The sequence below is a fragment of the Dermacentor silvarum genome, chromosome 3 (assembly GCF_013339745.2).
Source record: "Dermacentor silvarum isolate Dsil-2018 chromosome 3, BIME_Dsil_1.4, whole genome shotgun sequence".
Taxonomy (NCBI): Eukaryota; Metazoa; Arthropoda; class Arachnida; order Ixodida; family Ixodidae; genus Dermacentor; species Dermacentor silvarum.
The window spans coordinates 170,608,257-170,630,283 of NC_051156.1; the positions used below are offsets into that span (position 1 = coordinate 170,608,257).

Here is a 22,027-nt window from a genome sequence, read left to right on the forward strand (position 1 = left end):
GATCATAGGGACGATCAATTTTCAAAAACATTAAGCGCCTTTACGTTAACGCGCAGGCAAAGGTTGGCTATGGTTGGCCTGATGCAAAGGTTGGCTGTGGAGTATAGGCTAAGTTATGCATGCACATTCTGCGTACACGCGAATGATCGAAGCCCCTGTTCATCAATATTTCCGTGCCTCAAGAAATTGCGGCGCACGTGATTAAGTTCATTATTGAGCGCCGCTCTTTAAATCGAGGACTATATTAAGAAAACGTGCGCGTCCGAGACGGCGCCCTTATCATATATCGTCCGATAATTCGCACGTACAAAGGCTTCATACTAGCGAACGCCGACTTCAAGGTGGCGTCGACATCAGCTATTGAACGAATGCTAATCGTATTTGAAGCACTTTGAAGTCGGGTCACGGCATCCGCCATTATATAACTTTTCCCTTTTTGAAATTGCATTTTATTGAATATTGTACGGAGAGCAAGGAACGAGAATTTCAGGTGCATGCGTGCGTTCGTGCGTGCGTACGTGCGAGCGAGAGACCGGCGTACTTTTATATGCATCCCGAGCATACGACCGTGCAAGCCGGCGTTCGTAAAATTTGCCGAACTCTCTTCTTTTATCCGTGCTACTCCTCGTCATCAAGGGTCCTATTTGTGCTTGATCCCTTTCCCTATGCAAAGTAACGTGTAGGCGGCTACATATATGCCGGCGGAATGATGTGTTTCTTTTTTCTGCTGAAAAGTTTTCTCTCTTTATCGTTCTGGTTCTGCCCGCAAGGGGAATAGTGCACCCTGAGGCGACCGCTGTCAACCTGCGCAGACAAGCCCATGTTTATTGAACGGCACCCTGCGGGCTGCCCTATTGTTGAACCTGTGGGGAACTGCTGGGAAGTTGTTTTTTCTTTTATTTCGTGGGCGGATAGTTCAAGCAAACTAGGTCGCCCTTTCGAACTGATTGGTAAAACTTCGCGAAATTGGGCTCCATCACATATGTTAAAAAAAGAAAGGATAAAATGCCTTACGAGGTACAAGGCGACCAGTGTTTATGTCGGAAGTTTGATTAAAACCAAAATGCACCGGAACAAATTTTTTAAAGAGTATATATATAAAAGAACTGCGTACCGAAGTTTGGGGTACAGTTTTAATTGGAAAGGACATCATCCAAGGCTTGCGCGCATCAGCAAAGATAAGCCACAGGCAAGTACGCTCATCAGTGTTTCAGTACTGAAACTTTATCGGAAAAGAATCGTGGAGGAGCAGTTCCTTACTCGTAAAGTAAATAACGCTGTAAAAGGGAATAATTCATATCTACAGGAAATTTAGAAGTGTTTGTGCGAGGTCTAGCTGGTATGACATGACTATGGTGTATAGTGTTTTCTTTTCTTTTTTTTTTTCTTTTTTTTCGTGCGAGGCCTCCTGTGTCTACCAACTTTGCGGCGCCATAGACTATATGATCTACATGATGAATCGACAGCTTTCTTTTTATTTATAGGTGTTGTTCTCATCTAAGATTGTGGCTGGTCACTTTCTGTACCGCCGCGATCCAGCGGTTACAACCATATAGTGGTTGTTGCAGTACTTTTTGGGCACAGATGATTGGGGCCTACGATCTATGCGTATGTATATTTTCACCTGAACGCGTTGCAAATCACAATACGTTGCGTGCATTTATACTTTACTTGTCATGGTATAAGAAAGCGTTATTTAGTGTCTTCTCGATGAGAAAAAAGAAGTCTTATTATTGCTAGTGAAAAAAAATTAAGATTACGGTCTTCTGAAAATCTAAAACGATATTTGGAACTCGGGTGGCGATACAAAAAAAAAAAAAAGACTTACATGATTTGTGAACAGCGTTTCTGGTGCGTCTTTAGTATTTAGTCGCACAGCTCAGCCACATAAACGCTATAGGAACGTGTTTGTGTCTTCAAGCAATAGGCGCGAAAATGACATCCTAATGGTTTGGTGTCACATGACACTTCAAAAAACGAGAAAGGTACACAGTACCTTTGTCATGATTGTCACAGCCGACACGTTCACGCTATCTAGTGTACTATAGTGCATGATTTAAACACAAGCGTATTTTTTTCCTCGCTTGGAAGAACACAGCATTTAAAGATGTCACCTCCATCGCTGCCGCGTACTCACTAACGCTTTGCGCCGTTAATGAGCTTTAGCGTGACGCGTAAGCATTACCATCGTGGTATCGATACGTGTCCTCAAATTGAATCGCTGGTCGCGTCAGCCTGCAAGGTTGTGCTAATAGGAAGAACTCCAAGTGTAATTAAAGTGCAATTATCGGATACAGACCCCGTCAAGCCTTTTGTGGCTTTTAGTCTGGGCCTCCCCATTATTTTGTGCATGCTCTAAGCGTACCATAATGCCGAAATTCAATGAATGAATGACACCAGGCAACATCCTATTTCTATACTGGCGTAAAGTCTTCGGAAGCGGCGTAATCATCATGAATAATCTATGCAGAGCAATGAAATGTTACACGCACTCTCGTTGAACGCGTCGTATCGAAATGTCTGCACCGACCGCGCTCTTTTTGGGTGCCACGTTGGTGTCACGTGGTAGCATGCATATGGTCAAAATGTGATGCGCGCGTGTGTGTGCGTGTGTGCGTGTGCGTGTGTATGTGTGTAAAGCTTACGCTATAGCCCACATATTTGCTAAGAGCACTATTTCCTACTGCACTCTTTTTCTGTCCACGCATGTTGCACAATGGCCGCGCCTATTCCAATTTTCAAGATGCACCCAGTCGGCTGCCGGCCCCCAGAAACAGCGCAGTGAATACACTGCGAAACCCGCACTCGGGCTCTGTCACTAGTTGCTCCTGACAGGCGGACGGACCTTTTTTCTCGGAAGTCCGCGCGCCAAGTTTTCGACACATTCTCTGTCGCTCGCAACGAAATAAAAGAGAGCGCGCGGCGCTGTCCGGCGCTTCCAACAAGATTAGCCCACGGGGTGCCGGCATGGCTGCTGCTGCTGCTATGCTTTCAGTCGCATTCGCTTGGCCGGCGCGCCAGCGGGTCAGCACACACGTATATAGTGACGCAAGGGGGCCTAACGAATCTCATCCGAAAGCGCCGACAGGCCCGAGGGTTAATTTATTCTTGCGTATAGAACTCCGGGTGCGAGCGCACGAGCCCTTTTATTGCGCCCGCTACTGCGACAGCTTTGGCGTTTCTTTTGTGTTTTGTGTGCACGCACGAACGCGTTTGCGCGTCTTTACGTGCATTTGGCTCTACAGTATCTGATGCTGCTCTCAGAATGTGTTCGTGCCAGAGCGTGTGTTGCGAAAAAGTCAGAAGCGCAACAGCCACGACTGCCGCGCGTGCCCTTTTCTGCAACATACGGAGAAAAAGTACAGGTCGAATCCGTAGCCGGAACGGCTATATACCGTACGTGTTACGTGCTCAGCAGCAATTTAACTGTCGGGTGTCTCGCAAACTGCGCTCGAACTGTCCTCTTTGCTTCGCGCGTATATTGGAGCGGCGCGTCCGCTGAAATGCGGATGGCAAATCAAGGGTCTCGTCCGCGGCGACGTCTAATAACTTTCGCCGCGTGTGGGTGAACCCGTGTTTCGTTGCTTTTTTCTTTTCCTTTTTCTCTTTTCTCTTTTTCGTTTTTTTGTTTACGTGGCACGCTTTGGCACCACGGCGGCCATTTCTGCCGAAACGGGGAGTTGCGCGACATATGGCGCGGCTAATTGGTAAAAATGGACGGACGACGGGGGGGACTTGTGTTTCCACGGGTCGTAATTTTACACGGTGTCCATCTGGAATAATTGTCCCTTTAATACTGTGTGGTATATGCACTGAAGTTCCATGTTTCTTTCTTTTCTTTTTTCTTTTTTTGACACGTCTATTATTAATCACGAAGACGGAAATTTGAAGCTTTGCAGCAGGTAGTTGCGTCAAAGTTGAATGATGTGTGGTCAGCTTTGATCTTTACGCAGAAGACGAAGCGTATACGGCAAGGCATAATAACAGCGGCACTGCAACGGCAAAGATTCTGGTCGGTTCATTTTTAAGAGGAAGCTTTAGCTCGGGCCCGACTCCGACGCGGCCTATATTCAAATACATGTAAAACGCAGCAATGCTTTTCTGAGATAACCCCTGGACCGATTTTAATGAAATTTGTTGCATTTTAGTGACTGTTGAATGCGGAATTTCGATTCAGGGCCTGAATTTTGTTAAAGTAATTTTCAAAAATTCGAAAGTTCGAAAAAAAATTGAAGCATGAAGTTTACAACTTAATAGCTCTGCATCAAAAACAGATATCGCGGATCTGTAAACGGCATCCATTAGATCATTCAAAGCGTACAAATTCGACATGTCAATTTATATCACACGTGAATTTGTTACGTTGTGTACAAGGGCCCTGCAAAAGCCGTATTTCCATATTGCTAAATTTTTGGAGATTCATGTGTAACATATAAATTTTGTCCGCTTTAGATGAACTATTAGATTCAGTTCACAGAACTGTGATATAATATTTCATTGCTGAGGTACAGAGCTGTAAACTTCATAGTTTCGTTTTCTGAAAATGTGCTATATTTGCCAATTTTTAATAAAACATTGGCGACCTAGATAAAGCATTCTAAACCAACCGTCTCTAGATCATAAGTTTTTCTTCTAATTGCAACAAATATCGTCAAAATTGGTGCAGTGGTTGTCGAGAAAAACGAATTCTCCTTTTACATGTATTTAGATAGGAGCACCCGAGCCAAATCACCTTGTATGTCTCATGGTGAGGTCTCCGGTTCAAGGCCGTTTAAAAACCGCCTCGTCGACACGCAATGGTCCTCTTAGGAAGAGAGGCGATGATGCGCACAAAACCGCGATTAAGGGTGGGAGAATGATTAAGCAAGTGAACTGAAGTGATAATGGGTATACAGAGAGGTGAATTAAGAGTTAATTGATGATGAATGAAAGGGGTTTAGTTGGGTGATAGGAGTCAAACGAAAGATAATGATGAGCTAGAGTGACCTAAGATTATGAAGAGTGAATGAAGGTGAATCAAGTGGTGATAGGGTGAAACAAAAGGGAGGAAAATTGGAAATTTGGAATAATCGAGCAAACCAAGTGTGATGGAAGTAAAACCGAGATGATAGAGTGAATTAAGGTGAATCAAGAGTGAATCAAGTGCGAATCAAGGGGTTATGGAGTGGGGGAGTGACTTGGAAAAAAATGTGACATTTGAGGGTCCAAGTGACAGTGACTCAGCAAAAAAAAAGTGCAGAGTCATGGTTCGACTTTGGTGCGGTAGGGTGGCTTGCAAAAGAACATGATGACTTGCAAAAATGACTCTAAATTGTGGTTTCAGAGGGATGATGACTCAAAAAAAAAAAAAGTCGTCGTCGTGTCATTCAGTTGGCGGCTCTCGGGCTTTCCATCGGCTTCAAGTCGCCTTAGTTGTAGCATAAGGGACTCCTAGTAATTATTTCTTTCTCTATCTATCCGCCTATAAATTTAAACTTCAGTTTCGCGGTCTTGTAGTATATGAAAAGTACACGTGTACTGCGTTTTTAGCTCGTGCCGCTAATTAGCTGCACTTGCTATCTTTTTTTTTTCTCTCTTTCTTGTTTCTATGCTTGCCGTAGCTGAGCTCGTTATCCTGGAAATCGTTACCAGGTGCTCTTCTTCTTAACCTCTGGTGCAACGTCATGTTCGGCTAACGATCTCGTTAGTTCGGGGACCTTTATTTATCTTCCGTCGCTCGGTGTAGCTGAAGCAAAGGAATGGGTCATTCAAAACGCACCTCTTGTCTCACTACCAAATTTGTTCAGGAAGCGAGAGCAGATCAAAGAATGCCGCCCGCCGGAAGCTCGGCCGATAGTGAATTATGAAAGCTTTTATCATATCAATGATTGGTGAAACCTTCAGGATATGTCGTAAGCCACCGTTATCTTGCGTTGAAAGCTTGATTTGAATACTTCAACACTAGGTTCCGAAAGCAGTCGCAGAATGAGGATGTGAAAATGTCGAGCAGCGATGTAAATTAAGAAAAAAAAAGGGCTAAATAAAATTGAAGTAAGGAATCGGCTCATAATAAAACACTGGCGCGTGAAGAATTGGAGTTCGATATGTGGGTGTGCGTATGTGGGCGTGAGAAGAGAGGGGGGGGGGGAGGGGGGGGGGCGCTTGGCGTTTTCAATACCCCTTTGAAGATCTTATTGCAAACCGCAGGCAGAAATATATGCGTATATAGGGGATGCCCGTTCTGTATAGAGCACAAAGCCGCATATTTTTGCTTACGCGCAAGCGTATATGGCCCGCCAGTGAAATCGGCGATGGGATGTTTGAAGCCGCGAAGGAAGCGAGCGCCGGAGGAGGAAGCCGTCTGGAGGTGGAGAAGAGAATCGCGCGCTGGGGCGCTTTACTCCGCCGGCAGCTGTGTGTGGTGCGGCCGCGCGAGCCCTATCTTGAAAGCGACATCCGATGCGGACAGTCGAGGCGTCTATAGGCGCGCCGAAGGACTACAGCTTCGTATGCGTTATATAGCACCTTCCCTTGCGCGTCACCCGGATTCACGAAGTCAAACGTCACTAACGTTTTTTTTCTTTTTTTTCTATCGAGCGTGTGTCTCTAGTACGATTCGCGCGTGAACCTTTAAAAGCGGCGCTTAATACGTTTTGAATGGTTATTTCCCTACGTTTTCGTTCACTTTCTTGCCTATTACAGTTTTCCCGGCAGCTTCGATGTTTGCGTTTGCGAAACGTCTTCAGTGTCTTCTGTCACAAAAAATATGCGCACTGTTGCAGTCTGTTGTCTTTGCTGCTTTGTTCTAATGTGGGACAGGAGTACGTGCTTTTACGAGGCTTCATATTCGGCGCCCGAGTCTGCGATCGGGACTGAGCAGATGACGACGCTCTGACGAGGAAGAAGATCACACACCGGCCTACACAAATGCTCTCTCGATTGGCTGGCGCAAGTGTGTCTTCATTCGAGTGCCACGCTATCGCGAAACAGGGTTTGAGCGAACCGCATTTTTCGTAAACAAACTGCGTGTAGACAAACACACGCAGCGTAGACAAACAAACCATACAGTGTAGACAAACTAGATACCGGACATATTCCAGTGTAACATTCCACACATTCTCTGTTGCTAGTGCAGTTCGAGCAATGCCAATTTCTTTTCAACAACCTTTACAAACTTGTCCTCAAGTATTGATCTCGTCAGTCAACGAAACTTACGCCAGTACTTTAGAGATAGCTTGGCAGATATCTATTTTCGTCGACAACGAAATATATATGCCGAAGCGCCGCCGCATCTTCGCGAGCTCGCATTTTGCCGCGTCTTCCCAGAGGTACAAAGCTAAACAGGTTAAATGTAGACTGAATCATATCAAAGCTATAGATGATAACGCGCGCCCCGCAGCAGTTGCTTTTTGTTTTTTGTTCTTTGTGTTCATAGAAGGATGCGTTCACCTGAACTCTGGCTCCAAAAAGCGGCGCATGCAGGCAGAATTGTTGTCATCGCTGAAGAAAACTGCAGCTGTTGTGTCAACTGCCTTCCTCCGTTTCTATGTATCCACGGTCGTGTACCTAGCTTTTCTTGAATGTCAACCTGTTATCATCACTGAAAGGGCATCACCGACGTCATTGAAATATCAACTTTCCCATATTTTTTTTTTTATTTCTCTAAATCGTGTAATGCTACTTTATTGCAGTGAATGCACTCAATGACATTACAACGCAACCGTCCACGCATCTCTGAAAGCAACGGTGGCAAGCACAAATATGGACATAACGTGTAACGACAATATCGCATAACTTGCAAGACGAGAATACACAAACTATGTACATAAGTGTACCCTATTGATATATGTGTACCCTTCCTATATTATACTACAGGGAATAGCGAGCACCGCATTCGCGCCCCATTACCTTTCTGTCATAAAAAATAATAATAATAAATTATAACTGCTTAATTGCCCCATTTTGCATGGTTTCGGGAGGCTAATCCACAATCTATAGCGAGAGCCGTTTGAATCCAAATAAGAATCATACGGAAAGTAGGTAAACTCCTACGGCAGTCACACATTCCACCTTATACGGTGAAGAAATACATAACTTCGCTAACTGGCATCATGGCGGATCGAAGCCAGGCAATTGCGGTGTATCTGTGAACCAAATGAGTTATCCGCTGAACAATAAATTCGCCAATTTCCAAGATGTGCACAAGCAGTCCGATATATAGCGATTATTCAGTAATTTACACAAAATTAGCACCCACAAATGTGAGGCTCCTTAAGTCAGTGTAAGGTCACTCCGGTAGGTCCTGCTGGAGTCCCCTATAACGACGCGATGATCTTTCAGTCTACTCAATGAAAATGTCTGATCTAGTTCAGGATGTTTCCGATTTTTAACCCTCTCATGCAGAGTTTATGAATTCGGGTGTGTGTGACACTGCTGTGCGGATTAGGGGACGTATTCTTCTTTCTTGAATCGAACATATTTTCATTTCATTTTTCGATGGCTTTTATGTATACACGTTCGTTAGTATTGTGTTGTGTTTGGAATGTGTCCATCATTAGGGGATTTCCTTTGTACCTAGTATTTGATGTATTGCCCAGGAAGATTAGCATTTTGTGTATGTGTGTTTGTATAGCGTGCGTGCTAATTACTTTGGAAGAAATGTCACTGTATTTTCACCTTACGTTGTAACGTTTGCAATATTTTGTGCACGTCTGTCGGATCACAAAAGAGCAGCTGGCGCCACCTGCAGGCACCAGCTACTGCTTTAACAAAAATGATTACTGTGGTAGCAATAATATAAAATTAGCCAAAGTGGCGCGCCTCTTTATCCGTTTCGGTTTTTCTCACAATAAAGCGAATAGCCAGGCAAAACTGCCATTATACAGAAGGTCTCTTGAGTACTAACGAAGCTGCAGTGGGAGAGCGAAACGAATCCTGTCTGTTTTGTGAATGACCATGATAACCTATGGCTCTAATAATCGTAATCACGGGAAGGAGAAGAAATTAAAAAAAAAGCACATAGCAACGACATTTTCTTTTTCATGCTGCAAGCAAGAGGCAAACCGTGCTTTCAGACGACGTAGAAAGAAGGGGAAGAAAAAAGAAAAGATCCTTTCTCGACAAAGCGAGAACAGACAATTAGGCGCCCGCCTACCGAGTTCGTAATAGAACGAAGCAAAAGAAAAAAAAAAGGAAATAAAGCAGGACCGGTCTCCCGTCGCCCTTTAAAGCGAAGCGCACACGTAGAACCGGTTGCCCTAGGGGGCGGCACAGGGCGTAATCTTTGAAGATTACTGTCATTTCGGGATTACTGTTGCGAGCTCGAGCTTGGCACGTCGCGGGGTGGCTGATAAATGGCGAACGCTAACGTGCTCGGTATACATTTGCATATGCGTGCGGATGCGACGAGACACCCAGGTGTAAGTGGAGGGGGGGGGGGCGAGGGTGCACCTTATTTGCTCGCTTCATGAGAAGACGCGCAAACCAAGGAGAGAGAGAGAGAGCGAGATAGACTCAGACCAGAGTTAAGCGAGAAAATGGCGCCCCCGTTAGTATTCGTGCTGGTCACGTGGGCTCTTAACGGCGGGTTCATCAACGGGCTTTTCGCAGAGTCCCTGAGTCGTTTCCTAGCTCGCCCAGAGCCTTCTTCAGTGGTATTTATTATAGCTTGCGTCACTCTCTTTTCACTACAACTTGTTTAAGGAGAGGCGAGCATTAGGGTATTCAAGCGACAATGTTTCAACTTCTTGTTTATGAAGTATGCAATAAATTTTTGTAACTCCGGGGACGTATCGCTGGGAACCTGGCCGGTTGTTACGAACTGACGGCTCTTAGCATGGTGAAACCTGTTACAACTAGTGAAGTGTTGATTAATTCAAAATTAATTAATTCGTTTATTATCGCTATATCTATACGTGCCCTAAATAATCCCTGCGTCACGTAACAACCGTCAGTTTTAATTTAGGTCTGTTTTCTTATCTTCTTTTCTTTCTCCTCCCTATCAGGAGCACCTCAACTATATCGGACGAGATGAAGGTTCGAATCCCTTCATTCTGTCGCTCAAGCTGGAAACGATAGAGGAAGCGGACGATCACTACAGGGTCATACTTAGGTGAGGCTTAAACAAAAATTATCCCCCCCCCCCTTTTTTTTTCTTTATCTTTTTCAACACAGCAGTTGACGCTGAAAGAACGCGGTAAACACACTCAACAGCGAATGAAACTGCCTGATTCTGACGCTTTTTTGTGGTTTCAGAACAAAAGAAGGCATTGTTAGCGAACTGGTTCCGAACGATCCAAAGACCGAACTCTGGACGGCAGCTCGGCTTGTCAAAGTGAGTACTGCGCGACCATTCCGCGCCGTAGGCTTGAATTCTTCTCTGCTCCGGAATTTCTTGTGGGATATTTCGTGACGCATTTTATCCTCTCGTTTTTTTTTTCTTTCTTAACAGTCCTTACGTGATAACATCAACAATGTGGTGCTGCAACCAGTGTTCTTTCCAAAAGTAAGTACAGTTTCGTGATTTTTGTTCAAGCCATATATAGCCTGTATATTGAGTGACAGAAGCATGAGTAAGTGGCTCCCCAAAGAGCCTAGCTACAGCGTCAGCATCATCAGTACGAACTCACACTGCAAAAAAATGAAAGAAAAATATGAGTAAAAATATAAATGGTAGCGTTTCATATAATACGTCATTCATTCGTTTCATTCATATAAATGCACCTGGCACAATTAGGTGCGTCGGGAGTTCATGCAAAACAAATACAAGGAAAAACTATAAAGTTCAGTCAGAAATTTCTCGTAAGAGCAAGCACCGCTAAGTCCTAAAGCACGACATCATGGCCGTGGAGAAAAAAAATGAAAAAGAAGCGAGAAACGGTCACGTGAGCTGGGCATGTGTATACCTACCAAGAAATGAACATCAGATATATTTCTTTGTTTTCTTCCACGCGTAAAGAAAACAGTCTGCTCGAATGTTCGAGCCCAGCTTCCCATGACATTATTCTCGGTCAAGGTGGTCTAATATGTACACAGTGTCGAAGTATCACCGTGAGAACGAGGCATCTATATAGTGCCGCGTCCGTTGATGTTCTCCACTTTTGTGGCTTCGTTTCCTTCTGCAGGCTTCCGAACTCCTGATGGCATTCGACGAACAAGTTCTAGTCCACGAGTACAAATTTGGAGTCATTTATCAAAGGCCCGGCCAGGTATGTACGAATAAAAAAAAAGAAAGAAAGTTGGGCCCGGGGCACCTGTTGTGACCGCGTGGCAACGAGTGCTTATGCTTGAGGGAACGTGGGCTTCGGGTGCTTTGGCAGACACAAAAATACGTCCAATCATGGGCAGAAATGTCGTTGTGCCTGCGTTACTGAACGTTTTCGCTTTTTTTTTTCTTTCTCGCTTCCCTTCTTTCTTTTTTTTCTTTCTTTCCTTCCTTCAGTCATGCCTTGAGTTACGTTCTCGGCGCGCATTTGCATTTGCAAGGAGAGTAATTAGTGTCCTGCCGCCGCCCGAACTCCTCCTGCGGAGTCTTGCGCGGGAAGAACACTAATTATTTTATCTTAGCAATTTGCTCCGACGCTGGAACGAGGGGAAGACGGCGCAGGGCAGAGCCGGGTGGACCATGAATACGTAATTATCATTTTCCGCGCCATTATAAGGGGAACCGTGGCGCGAGAAGACGAGAACAGGAAACTGGCGCGCAAGACGAAAGACGTGCGCAAACTATGTGCTGATTGGATTTACTGCTGATCGGATATTACATTACTGTCACGACGCAAAAATCATAGGTCATAATACCATAACACTAACAAACGCATATTGTATTATCGCGTTATAGTACAAAGGATCGGGCACTATATCATGCTATTATCACAAATGATCATATATTGTATTATACTAATGTAAAACAAAAGATTGGATGTTTTGTTAGCACCTTGCAAAAGTAGTTGACTTCGGCTTCATGCCACGAGTTTCGACTTTAGTAGTCAAAAAAGTATGTTGTAATATTACGCCACAGTTGTTCACACACGCACACACACATATATATATATATATATATATATATATATATATATGCATACATACATACATACATACATGCATGCATACATACATACATACATACATGCATACATACATACATACATGCATGCATACATGCATACATGCATACATTCATGCATGCATACATTCATGCATGCATACATTCATGCATGCATACATACATGCATGCATACATACATGCATGCATACATTCATGCATACATACATGCATACATACATGCATACATACATGCATACATTCATACATACATACATGCATACATTCATACATACATTCATACATACATTCATACATACATACATGCATGCATACATGCATACATACATGCATACATGCATACATGCATACATCCATACATAGATACATACAAACGCTCGTAATACCCGCCGTGGTGGCGTAGTGGCTCTGGCGTAGCGCTACTAAGCTCGAGCTCGCGGGATCGAAACCCGGCCACGGCGGCCGCATTTCGATGCGTGCGAAAGCAAGAAAGCCCGTGTACTGGTGCATTGGGTGCGCATTAAAGAACCCCAGGTGGTCAAAATTAATCCGGTGTCCCCTACTGTGGCGTGCCTCATAATCTAACGTGGTTTCCGCACGCAAAACCCTAGAATTTATTTTATTACTATTATTATCGCAATGTAACACGAATGATCGGTTAATATATTGTGCTGTTATAGCACAGTCAGCACAAAATAAAACGAGAGACAGAGACGAAGGGAGAAGTGAAAGGGTATTTACGTAAGAACAATAAGATCATTTCCTACGCTTTCTCACGCGCTGGCAAATGTGGACAGGGAAGTACGCCTCTTAGTCGTGCCTGCCCACGTTACAGCGTAGTAATCTTAAAGAACCACTAGATTGTGAACAAGGCTCCCGTCAGGGGAGCCGAAACGTCTTTGCTTGTATTCTTTCAGTGGTCGGTGTCCTTCTTTTTACCCTTCTTTAACAAACGGAGTCATCGGAACTCCTTTTCGAAGTAACTGGTTGTCCCATCTTATGTGACTCCGTATTCGAGACTTCTCTTTGCGATGGAATACGTATATAAAAGGGAGTACAATAACGATCGAAAACAGAATCCGATGTAATTAAAATTAAAATTTCCTGGAAGCAACACAAAATAGGTCGTAAGGGTTTTTTTTTTTTTCTTTTTTTTCACATGCCCAAGGAGGCCCTGAAGTTATTCAACGTGTGCGGCGCTTCATATGCTAGTTAAATAAAAAAGAAAACGAAAATCAAGGAAGCCAAACATAAGAGGCTACGTTATCAAGAAATCCATATAACAAGAAAGCAGTGGCTTAAGTGGATGAGACGTGGAAATGTAGGCATAAAGATACAATCACGACTAAAAAATAGTTTTACCTTCCTTTAAAGCAGTTCCGAAGAAGTCACTGATTTCAAATTACGATTTAAATTAACTATTGCAAAGTGTCGTTAAAGAAACTGCCCTTATCAGTACTGATGATAGGTATAAGAACACGCTACGGCTGGTGGCAAACTAAGCAGCATAATAGAAGGAATAGCTTCCCGAAAAGAAGTTGCCGAAAGTTCCCTTTGCTTTAACAGTGTACGTAAAAAGGACTGGGCACAAAACACTCATGTGCGGCATGACTATGTTTGCTTGCATGACTATTATTCATAACAAGGTCAAGCTTTAGTCGTGGGCACAATGCTGGTACGCTGCTGCTTTCGCCTTCTGTGTACTTCATCGATTGTTCGCTCGCAGCGCAGTTTGTGTACATTCAATTCGCACTAATTTTCTTTGCAAACTTCCTGCTTCCTCACTCAGCTACGGAAATAAAAAAAACGCCGCTACAATTTCTAGCAAGAAATGCTTAGGTGAAGACAGAGTTAGTGTATACATAAAACGAATTTTAGAACAAAAGAAACGCTTTTTACCGCTTGATTAATCAAGCGTGCGGTTTCAGCTTCATTTAATCCGGAGCTTGTCTAATTAAATGGAATTGCGGATTCACTGGGCTGCGCAGCTTCGATCGACAGCGTTATAGGGAACGCATTAGAAGAAAGGAAGACGCGATATAAAAACGGGGCACGAAGTGAGGACGGTTAAAATATGCGAGAGCATTTTGTCGATTCACACTTTATTGTCGCCGCCGGTGATTTCTCTTAATTCGTGGCCGCCGTCGACCGAATCGAGAGTTTAATTAGAATGTACGAAATCTTGGCTCATTAATTTAAGCAACACAAAAGAGACCGTTCTGTATTGTTCCGTATCATTTTTGTACATGGTATCTCGTGAGACCTTGCCGCTCTTTTTGTTTGTGTGTGTGGTTATTGTTGTGTCAGGCGACACCATTGATTACAATCTCTCGTTTAATTTCGTTATCGTTTCTCTTTCTCATCTTCAAAGATAAGGGAGGAAGAACTGTTTGGAAACCGCCACCACAGCGCTGCGATGGATGAGTTCCTAAACATGCTGGCCGACAAGGTCACGCTCAAGGACTTTTCTGGGTAAGCACGCTTAAACCTGAAACCGTTGTCTCCTTTTCCGTTAATGTGACCCGCCGTTTATTGCTTTCTCACATAAGTGCTATTACAAAAAAAAAAAAAAGAAGCATGGCAGTTTCTGTATATCGTGAGACAAAAGTGCAATTGTCACGATAAGAATGATTACGCCATCCACCAATTCTTAGTGGATGTTGTGATATGAACAGATCGTAATCTTGCGGTGGGCTATTTCAACATCTAAAGAAAAAACTTCGTTAATCAGATTTGCTTCGTTACGCACACGCGGAGCGTACGAGTTCTCTTATCGGAAAACCGTCATCCCAATATCGATGCAGTTTGTTTGAAATATGTCAAATTCTCGTAACTTTCAGAGGCAGATTCCCGATATAGATTTAGATTTCAGAGGCAGATTCCAGTCTTTTCCTTTTTCAGATTGACGAAAGTTGCAAAATATCGAAAAATATGAAAATACATGTTTGTAGCCATTTGCGCGCTAACAAAAAACAGTTATCAAAGTCATGTAAACTGCAACTATGGGAGCGTCTAAAGCGAACAGAGTGGTGCGTCATCTGCAGCTCAAACGCATAATGTTTGGAAAAACGCTTTTCTACGAAAATCACGAAGGCGATCGAGGTAACAGATTCGCGTAAATGACAAATTAATTTCTTCGCTTAGTTTCTTCGCGGTAAATTGTCTTTTAGGAGCAGTTTGTAGCATGCGAATTTCTGTTTATTTTTAAATTTTCTGCAAACGTACAGTTGTAAACAAATTTTTCCGTCCCTTTTCTTTAAATTTGGTGTATTTCGGCAACGCCAACTTTTTTAATATCAAGGGCATCTATAGAACGATATGCTGCAAGCAGTCTCTACAAATCAATGCAGATATATGCTGCGCATAGCCTCTATTGACATTGTTTTTATTGCGATAGCAATTATATGGACCCTCGAAGCGTATTTCTGCCGTCGCCGTGAGGTTCCGTATGACGTCCAACGGCGATGAAATCGTCGACGCGCGCCGTATGCTGTATGTGCGAGTGAAAGCGCGCGTCCCTCGCGCGCTTTCACGGGGAGCGAACGACCGGCGGAGAGCAAACGCGCGTTCTGCGCCGTGCTCCCTGAAGGGCTGCAGAATTAAGCGTCTCTTTCCTCCTTTACAATCACGATATATATATATATATATATATATAGAGAGAGAGAGAGAGAGCAAACGTGACTTCCGTCGCGCGAAAGGCCGTGGAGGACGGGAGGGGAGGCGACGTTTAGCTGCGGCACCAAATGCGTATTTATGAAAAAGTGTTGCGAGGCGAGAATGTGTAAAGACTTCCGAAGCTGCTCGACGAGTGTCCCGTTCTGATCTTGTCGAAAACCTCCGGGCCGCCCCCAGAGGCACCGGCAACAGTCACCAATGCCGCGCCCGTTCGGAGCGAACGCGGGCAAAACGCCGACGTAGTCGACAACAGTTGTGCGCGTTGCTGGTGCTGCTGCATGTCCAAGTTTGTACAGCTGATAAAACTACTATCCTTACTCCGTATAGCTCTCTACTAATTTGCTATCGCAATTTATGCTTCGCCTTTCGGGTGAAACTGCGACTTTTTTTTTCTACTGCAATAACGTTTATTGCGAATTGCTCAGCGGTTTCCTATTTTGCGTTTCACGTGCACTATTATAATGGGGCGGACCCAAACTAAAGCGTCCTTCTGACAGTCCTAGGCCAATGTTTTCGAGCTGTGTTCGAGATAAACATATGACGTCGCTGCTCGAACCCCTCATCATACGCGTTGATCATAGCACCGGAACAACTGCTATTCTTTTTGCCCTGGTAACCTCAGTTGCAGGTTTCATGTACTCCGTACACTTATCCGTGTGAGTTGTTGCCTTGCGTATCGGTTTCTGGTTTTTTTCTATGAGATAAATGAATCTAGAAAGCTCGGGATAAGGGCGGTGATCCGCCGAACATTTGGCTTCTTCCCGTGTATGCACAAACTTCCGTAAAGGAAGTTTGTGGAAGTCTCATCGTGAAGGCTTAGATCAGCGTTTGGCTGCGATGCTGCGGTGTGGAATATTGTCAACGCGCCGCGCCTTGCTGCAAACAAGTAGAGTTGGTGCAACGGTATGCGTTCAAGTTACGCTGAACCGGCGTGGCCTTCAATGTTATGGTGCGTCAGCGCTTTTATAATCTTTTACACGCACAAGCACACGCACGCACGCACACGCACGCACACACGCATGCACACACACACGCATGCACACACACACGCACACACACACACACACACACGCACACGCACACACACACGCACACACACACACGCACACACACACGCACACACACACACACATATTTTTTTATTAGCTTCATTACTTGTACATTATTATTCGTGTTAAATTCGTTCCCATTTTGCACCTTGGTCACGTTGTGGGTGGGGGCCCCGCAAATTATGATGCGCACCTATTATCTGCAGCCGTTTTAACTTTTGCCTTCTTTTTCTTTGTCTCTCTCTCTCTCTCTCGGCTGTTTTCAAATCAGGTTCCGTGGTGGCCTGGACACACAGCATGGCCAGACGGGCCAAGATTCCTTCTACACGTCTTTCAACGGCTGCGAGATCATGTTCCACGTCTCCACGCTGCTACCGTACACCGAAGGAGACGTGCAGCAGGTGACCTTGACCTACAGTTTTCATTATCTTCACCACGCCAGTCGCAGATACCGTCTCAGATTATTGTTACTATTTTCTTAAGCACGCTGAAGTTGCACAGTTCGTTTGTCTGGCTAGTAGGATATGACATACGAAACGTTGAACTCAAATATTTGTCCGGCGACTGTTTCACTGCGATGACCGTGAAAAGGGGGCACCAAAGAGGCTCGATTTTTGGTTTTCTTCTTCTTCCTCTTTTTTCTTTTCTTTTTCCTTTGTCGTCTTTTTTTTTTTTTTCTTTTCTTGTTGGTCACAGTCGTTTATACTAGGGGATGGATCAACCCTGAGAGTGTTTGCCGTGAACGCTGCTGGCTAATACTCCCAGAGCTAATCTTGTACACAAATACACCAAGGAAGGGGCCGGAGGGATGGATGGCGCCACTGTAACTTAATTAGTAAAGCACCGTGCGCCTAATGTGGATGATGCGGGTTCGGAACACACCGGCGGCAAGTAACGTTTTTTTTTTCTTTATTTTTTTACATTTTCCTTTACCCCGTTACTTCTGCACATTTGAATTAAACGTAAGAATTAACTTCCCCTACGCTTTCTTTGACTTCATTGTCTGTCATTTCCTACGATTGTTTCGTGTGAGGAACTCCGTCCTACCGTATTGATCTGGATTAAGTACGATATTAAATTGGCATAAATGAGACATACTATAATATTTTTGATTATTAGGTAGCTCTTTAGAAACTCTCCCCGCAGTTCATCGGTGACGAAATACTAAAAAAAATAGAAGATGTCTGCTTATTAGCCGAGGAAGTTAGTGCAAAAATGCTCTTTTTGAAAAATAATGGGGTTTTACGGTGCCAAAACCAGTTCTGATTATGAGGCACGCCGTAGTGGAGGACTCCGGAAGTTTAGACCACCTGGGGTTCTTTTTGAACTTTTCGCTCCAGACTATGTGCAATGATGCCGTTGCTTCACACTTTCGCTTTCTTTCTCTTTCTTTTTTCTTTATTGTTGAAAACGGCGTCCACATAAGCTGTTAGGCGCAGCTTTCGCTGCATTTTCGAAGGCAACGTACGTAATTCTTTTTTTTTTCACTAGGCGATTTACTGATAGCCTCGACCAGCCGATCCCAAAGTGTAGGATGTCACGGGAGCTGACGCAGGAATACTAAAATGGCATCCTCACCCGCATTCCGTTATTGCGCTCTTTCTCCGAAGGGACTACTTAGGTTTTTAAAAGAAACGGGCTTGGACAAGCGGCTGTGACCGTGATGTCACGTACCACGCAAGAGTGACGGACTGTGACTGACGATGTGTGTGCTGTGCTGTGTGCTCTCTCGCTCTCTCTCCTCCCCATCTTTCATTCCCCCTCATCCCGCTCCCATGTGTAGGGTAGCAAACCGGTCGTGCTGAACTGGTTAACCTCCGTGCCTTTCCTTCTCCACTCTTTCCTTCTTTCTCCATGTCAAGTGGTATATGAGATACTTATTTGCAATGTCAAAAGTAAAACCTACCAAAGTGATTAAGTGCTTCTCTTTGTTATCCCTTTAATTAATTTATTCATTGTGATATCGGAAAATTCCGGGAGCAGAAATGTTAAGCTGGACAAAGTTCCTTTAATATGTGTCCAAAGCGCTTGCAGCCATGCTGTGAGCGACCGCTAACGAGTCTCATATGCTTGACAGGAAGGTGTAAGAGTTGCGGAAACAGTCGCACGCTCATCACCGTATGGTTGGGCCCGAGAGTATACGCACGGTATATGCACAATTATTTTGTGGAGCGTAGTGCAAGACCACGCTTCAGACTTTTACTGCGCCACTTCCGTGCAAGGAATGTTATATCGTGTCGCTTACTAGAGACCCATATCGCACACACCTGAGCGGAACTAAGGTTCGTGACACTATAGCGTATGCACGCACGCACTTCAGGGACGCAGGCGCTGTGTACTTCACGTGTTCCTGTATGAAGTATGTGCATTGTTGTCCGCATTCGCGCAAGGAGTACGAACATGACAAAAGAAACTATATACACACGGCGTATTCGAGCCCTTCACATGTTTCATGTAAATTTTTGGTTGAGGCACCGATGCGAATTAAGCGCATTCAGTACTAACTTACGCCACCAATCAGGCCAAGTAATGAAGTAATTTCCAGGTAATCAAGCGTAAGACGTGTGCTACTTCGTTGCTTCCCGTTCGAATTTTTGCCACCTTATAGTACGTACGAACCATACCCTCAGTGTAGTCCTGCGGCTTCATTGTATAATGAGATGCAGATTAGTGCCTGCAGTGGCCTAACCGCGTCGCATCATTTGTTCCATTTTTGAACTTTTGCACAATTAGGCGAGTCATTATTGTGGGACGCTTATTTCCTAGCAAATGTAGTGGTACCTCATAATAGGCCTCCCCTATAGACCGTATCGGAAAACGGCCCCTATAGAACGTTTTCTTCTTCTGCACGAAAAGACTGAAGTGACGGCAACGCACCGTCCTTTGAAGTAGACTAATTACTACATTGCACTCCGGCCCTCCAAGCTCTTCATTGGAGCCATTGTGTCTTTCCGTCGTCGTTAGCAAGGTATGTCCGCCATTTGTCGCGCTCGTCACCGCCGCGCGTGGAAAGGTCAAGGTGATACCGTCGCCAAGACGCAGCAAAAGGAACAGCGTCTCTACCGTATGTCGTGTAGAAATCAGGTCTGCGTGGCGTGGGGTCGACGGAGCTGTGTCCGAGGCCTATTAAGAAGAGATGTTGCGGAGCTTCTGCGTTACGAAGATAATTGATGAGCTGAGGCGTCGTTCGGATTGACTCGCCTCTCCTAATGAGGGAACGCGTTGTACCGCGCGACCGTGCGAGCGAACAATGTGTGCAATCAAGAGCGCCCCCCCCCCCCCCCCTCCAGCCCTTCTCCCTCTTTATCTTCCTCTTATATAGAGCCCAGACTGCCTTCACGCGCACGGTTCGTTAGCGGAAACGGAAACACTCTGCGAATGTGTGGGCTCCCCAAGGAAGAAGAAGAACGGTTCGAGATTAATTGGCTACGGTTTAGCCTGTTTGTTGCGGATTGACGTCGCATTTACGTCATTGCAATTCAGTGGATCCACTGTATGCTTAATTACCAATACTTCTTTTGTTGTTGTCATCGGTGTTGTTGCTTTCTGCAATGTAGCTTGACTGCGAATTCTGAACGCATCGAACTCTCTAGACTGCGGGATTCATCTTAAACTTGCTATTCGCGGCTTTGCAGCAGTATAACAAATGGCACTCCAGTTCCTGCTTTTTGTATCGTTCGTACTTCCTAACCTCTTACGAACGCTTGCTGAAAGCTTAGACGGAAAACTCTGAGCATGCTTGCTGGTGGCAGTCCGTAAAACTCAGTGGTCATTGAAGCTCGCAGTTATGTATGGGGCAGCTGCGGAACTGGCTTCAACTTCCTTAACTACTTATCCAATTGTTCTGAAAAAAAAAAAGCATGTATACCACGCACGCCGATCAGCGTGTTGAACTGGCGGGTAAATTTCTCAGTAAGTTCAATGAAACAGTTGCGTGCTCCAATATGCCACCCTCTCCCTTTAGTTATCTTTGTCTTTTAGAACAGCGCATCTAAGGAAAACAGTGAATGTCGACCGTAATGCACGCTACTCACACATAAAACCTAATCCACTCGCAGCTTCAGCGCAAGCGGCACATCGGCAACGACATCGTGGCCATCGTGTTCCAGGAGGAGAACACGCCCTTCATGCCCACCATGATCGCCTCTCACTTCCTGCACTCGTTCATCGTGGTTCAGCCCATCAGGACGGGACGCCTGCAAATCGGACGGCAAAGGTATGTGAGAGCCCGACTACCCGACATTCTCCTGTGCATTTCCCCCTCTAAAATTGCTCTTTTCACGGCTTTTACGGCCGGGCAGGACCGTTTACGGCACTTTTGGCGATAGTCGTAACGTGGGCGGAGAAAGGATAACGTGACGGAACGTTGGACACAGCGTGACGTCAGAGTAACTAACTTCCTTGTAGATCAGGAGCAGCGAGTCCGCAGCGTTTATGGCTGACATCTGAAATGTGTCACCGCACTTAATGCGAATTCCCTTATAACGAGGAGTCGTGAAGTCTTCAGGCAGTACTTGTAGCAAAGTTTCACAAATATTTTAGGTGCTACCATGTCAATATCTAAAACAAAAAATGCAGTAGTTGCCTGGCCAACACGGCTACCGAGGTGATGATGATTATGATTTGTTTGTTTGTTTGTTAAGGGATGGATCGAAGGCGGAAAGAGAGGGGCGGTTGGGTAGGCGCATTCAGAACCATCCTAGGAGTTGCGCGGCTTTAGCGAAACCCGAGAGTGAGGCCAGAATGACCCTGTCGGAATCCGCTTAACCGGTCGCCGGCCTAATCCACTCCTCGTATGGACGTAAAACCCTTCTATTCTGGAAAGTAGGGACACTCTCTTCCCGCGCGCGCGCGCGCTTTCCTCCTCAATTCTTCTCGTATTTCACTTCTCCAGTGGGCCGGCGCACTGCGCACGGCCCGCTTTTCCTGCCAGCGGCCGCCGGGCGCCGCGGAAGAAGCAATGCGCTTGCTTGCTGTTTCATCAGTTTAAAGTGTTATTGTGGAATTAATCACCTAACGACACTGATACGGCTATGGTAAAGTTCCGATCGGTCGTGATGACGAATAATTTTGAAAAAGTATCCGAGATAAATCGGCGGAAGCGCTCTAAAATGTGGCTATCCAGTAGTAGTTCAGCGGCTTGCTCTGCATCTCCAATTTGACCATCTGTGGCGCAACGGAATGCGGTACACATAAACTTTGAACAGTACAAACAACTTATGCCTTCATTTCGTATGTGTGCCTTTAAATTAGCTGAAGT

At 44.9% G+C, this 22,027-nt stretch overlaps 1 protein-coding gene across 9 annotated transcripts in view; it reads left to right on the plus strand.

Moving 5' to 3' along the window:
* The window catches only part of LOC119446083 (rap1 GTPase-activating protein 1-like), a 254,894-nt gene that overhangs the window by 214,414 nt on the left and 18,453 nt on the right, over window positions 1-22,027 (plus strand). For all 9 annotated transcript variants that reach the window (XM_037710424.2, XM_049663886.1, XM_049663888.1 and 6 more), the window contains 7 exons: window positions 9,984-10,090; window positions 10,234-10,312; window positions 10,430-10,483; window positions 11,103-11,186; window positions 14,415-14,515; window positions 17,039-17,168; window positions 20,826-20,983. In XM_037710424.2, coding sequence (XP_037566352.2) covers window positions 9,984-10,090; window positions 10,234-10,312; window positions 10,430-10,483; window positions 11,103-11,186; window positions 14,415-14,515; window positions 17,039-17,168; window positions 20,826-20,983 — 713 coding nt within the window. The remainder of the gene's footprint in view (window positions 1-9,983; window positions 10,091-10,233; window positions 10,313-10,429; window positions 10,484-11,102; window positions 11,187-14,414; window positions 14,516-17,038; window positions 17,169-20,825; window positions 20,984-22,027) is intronic.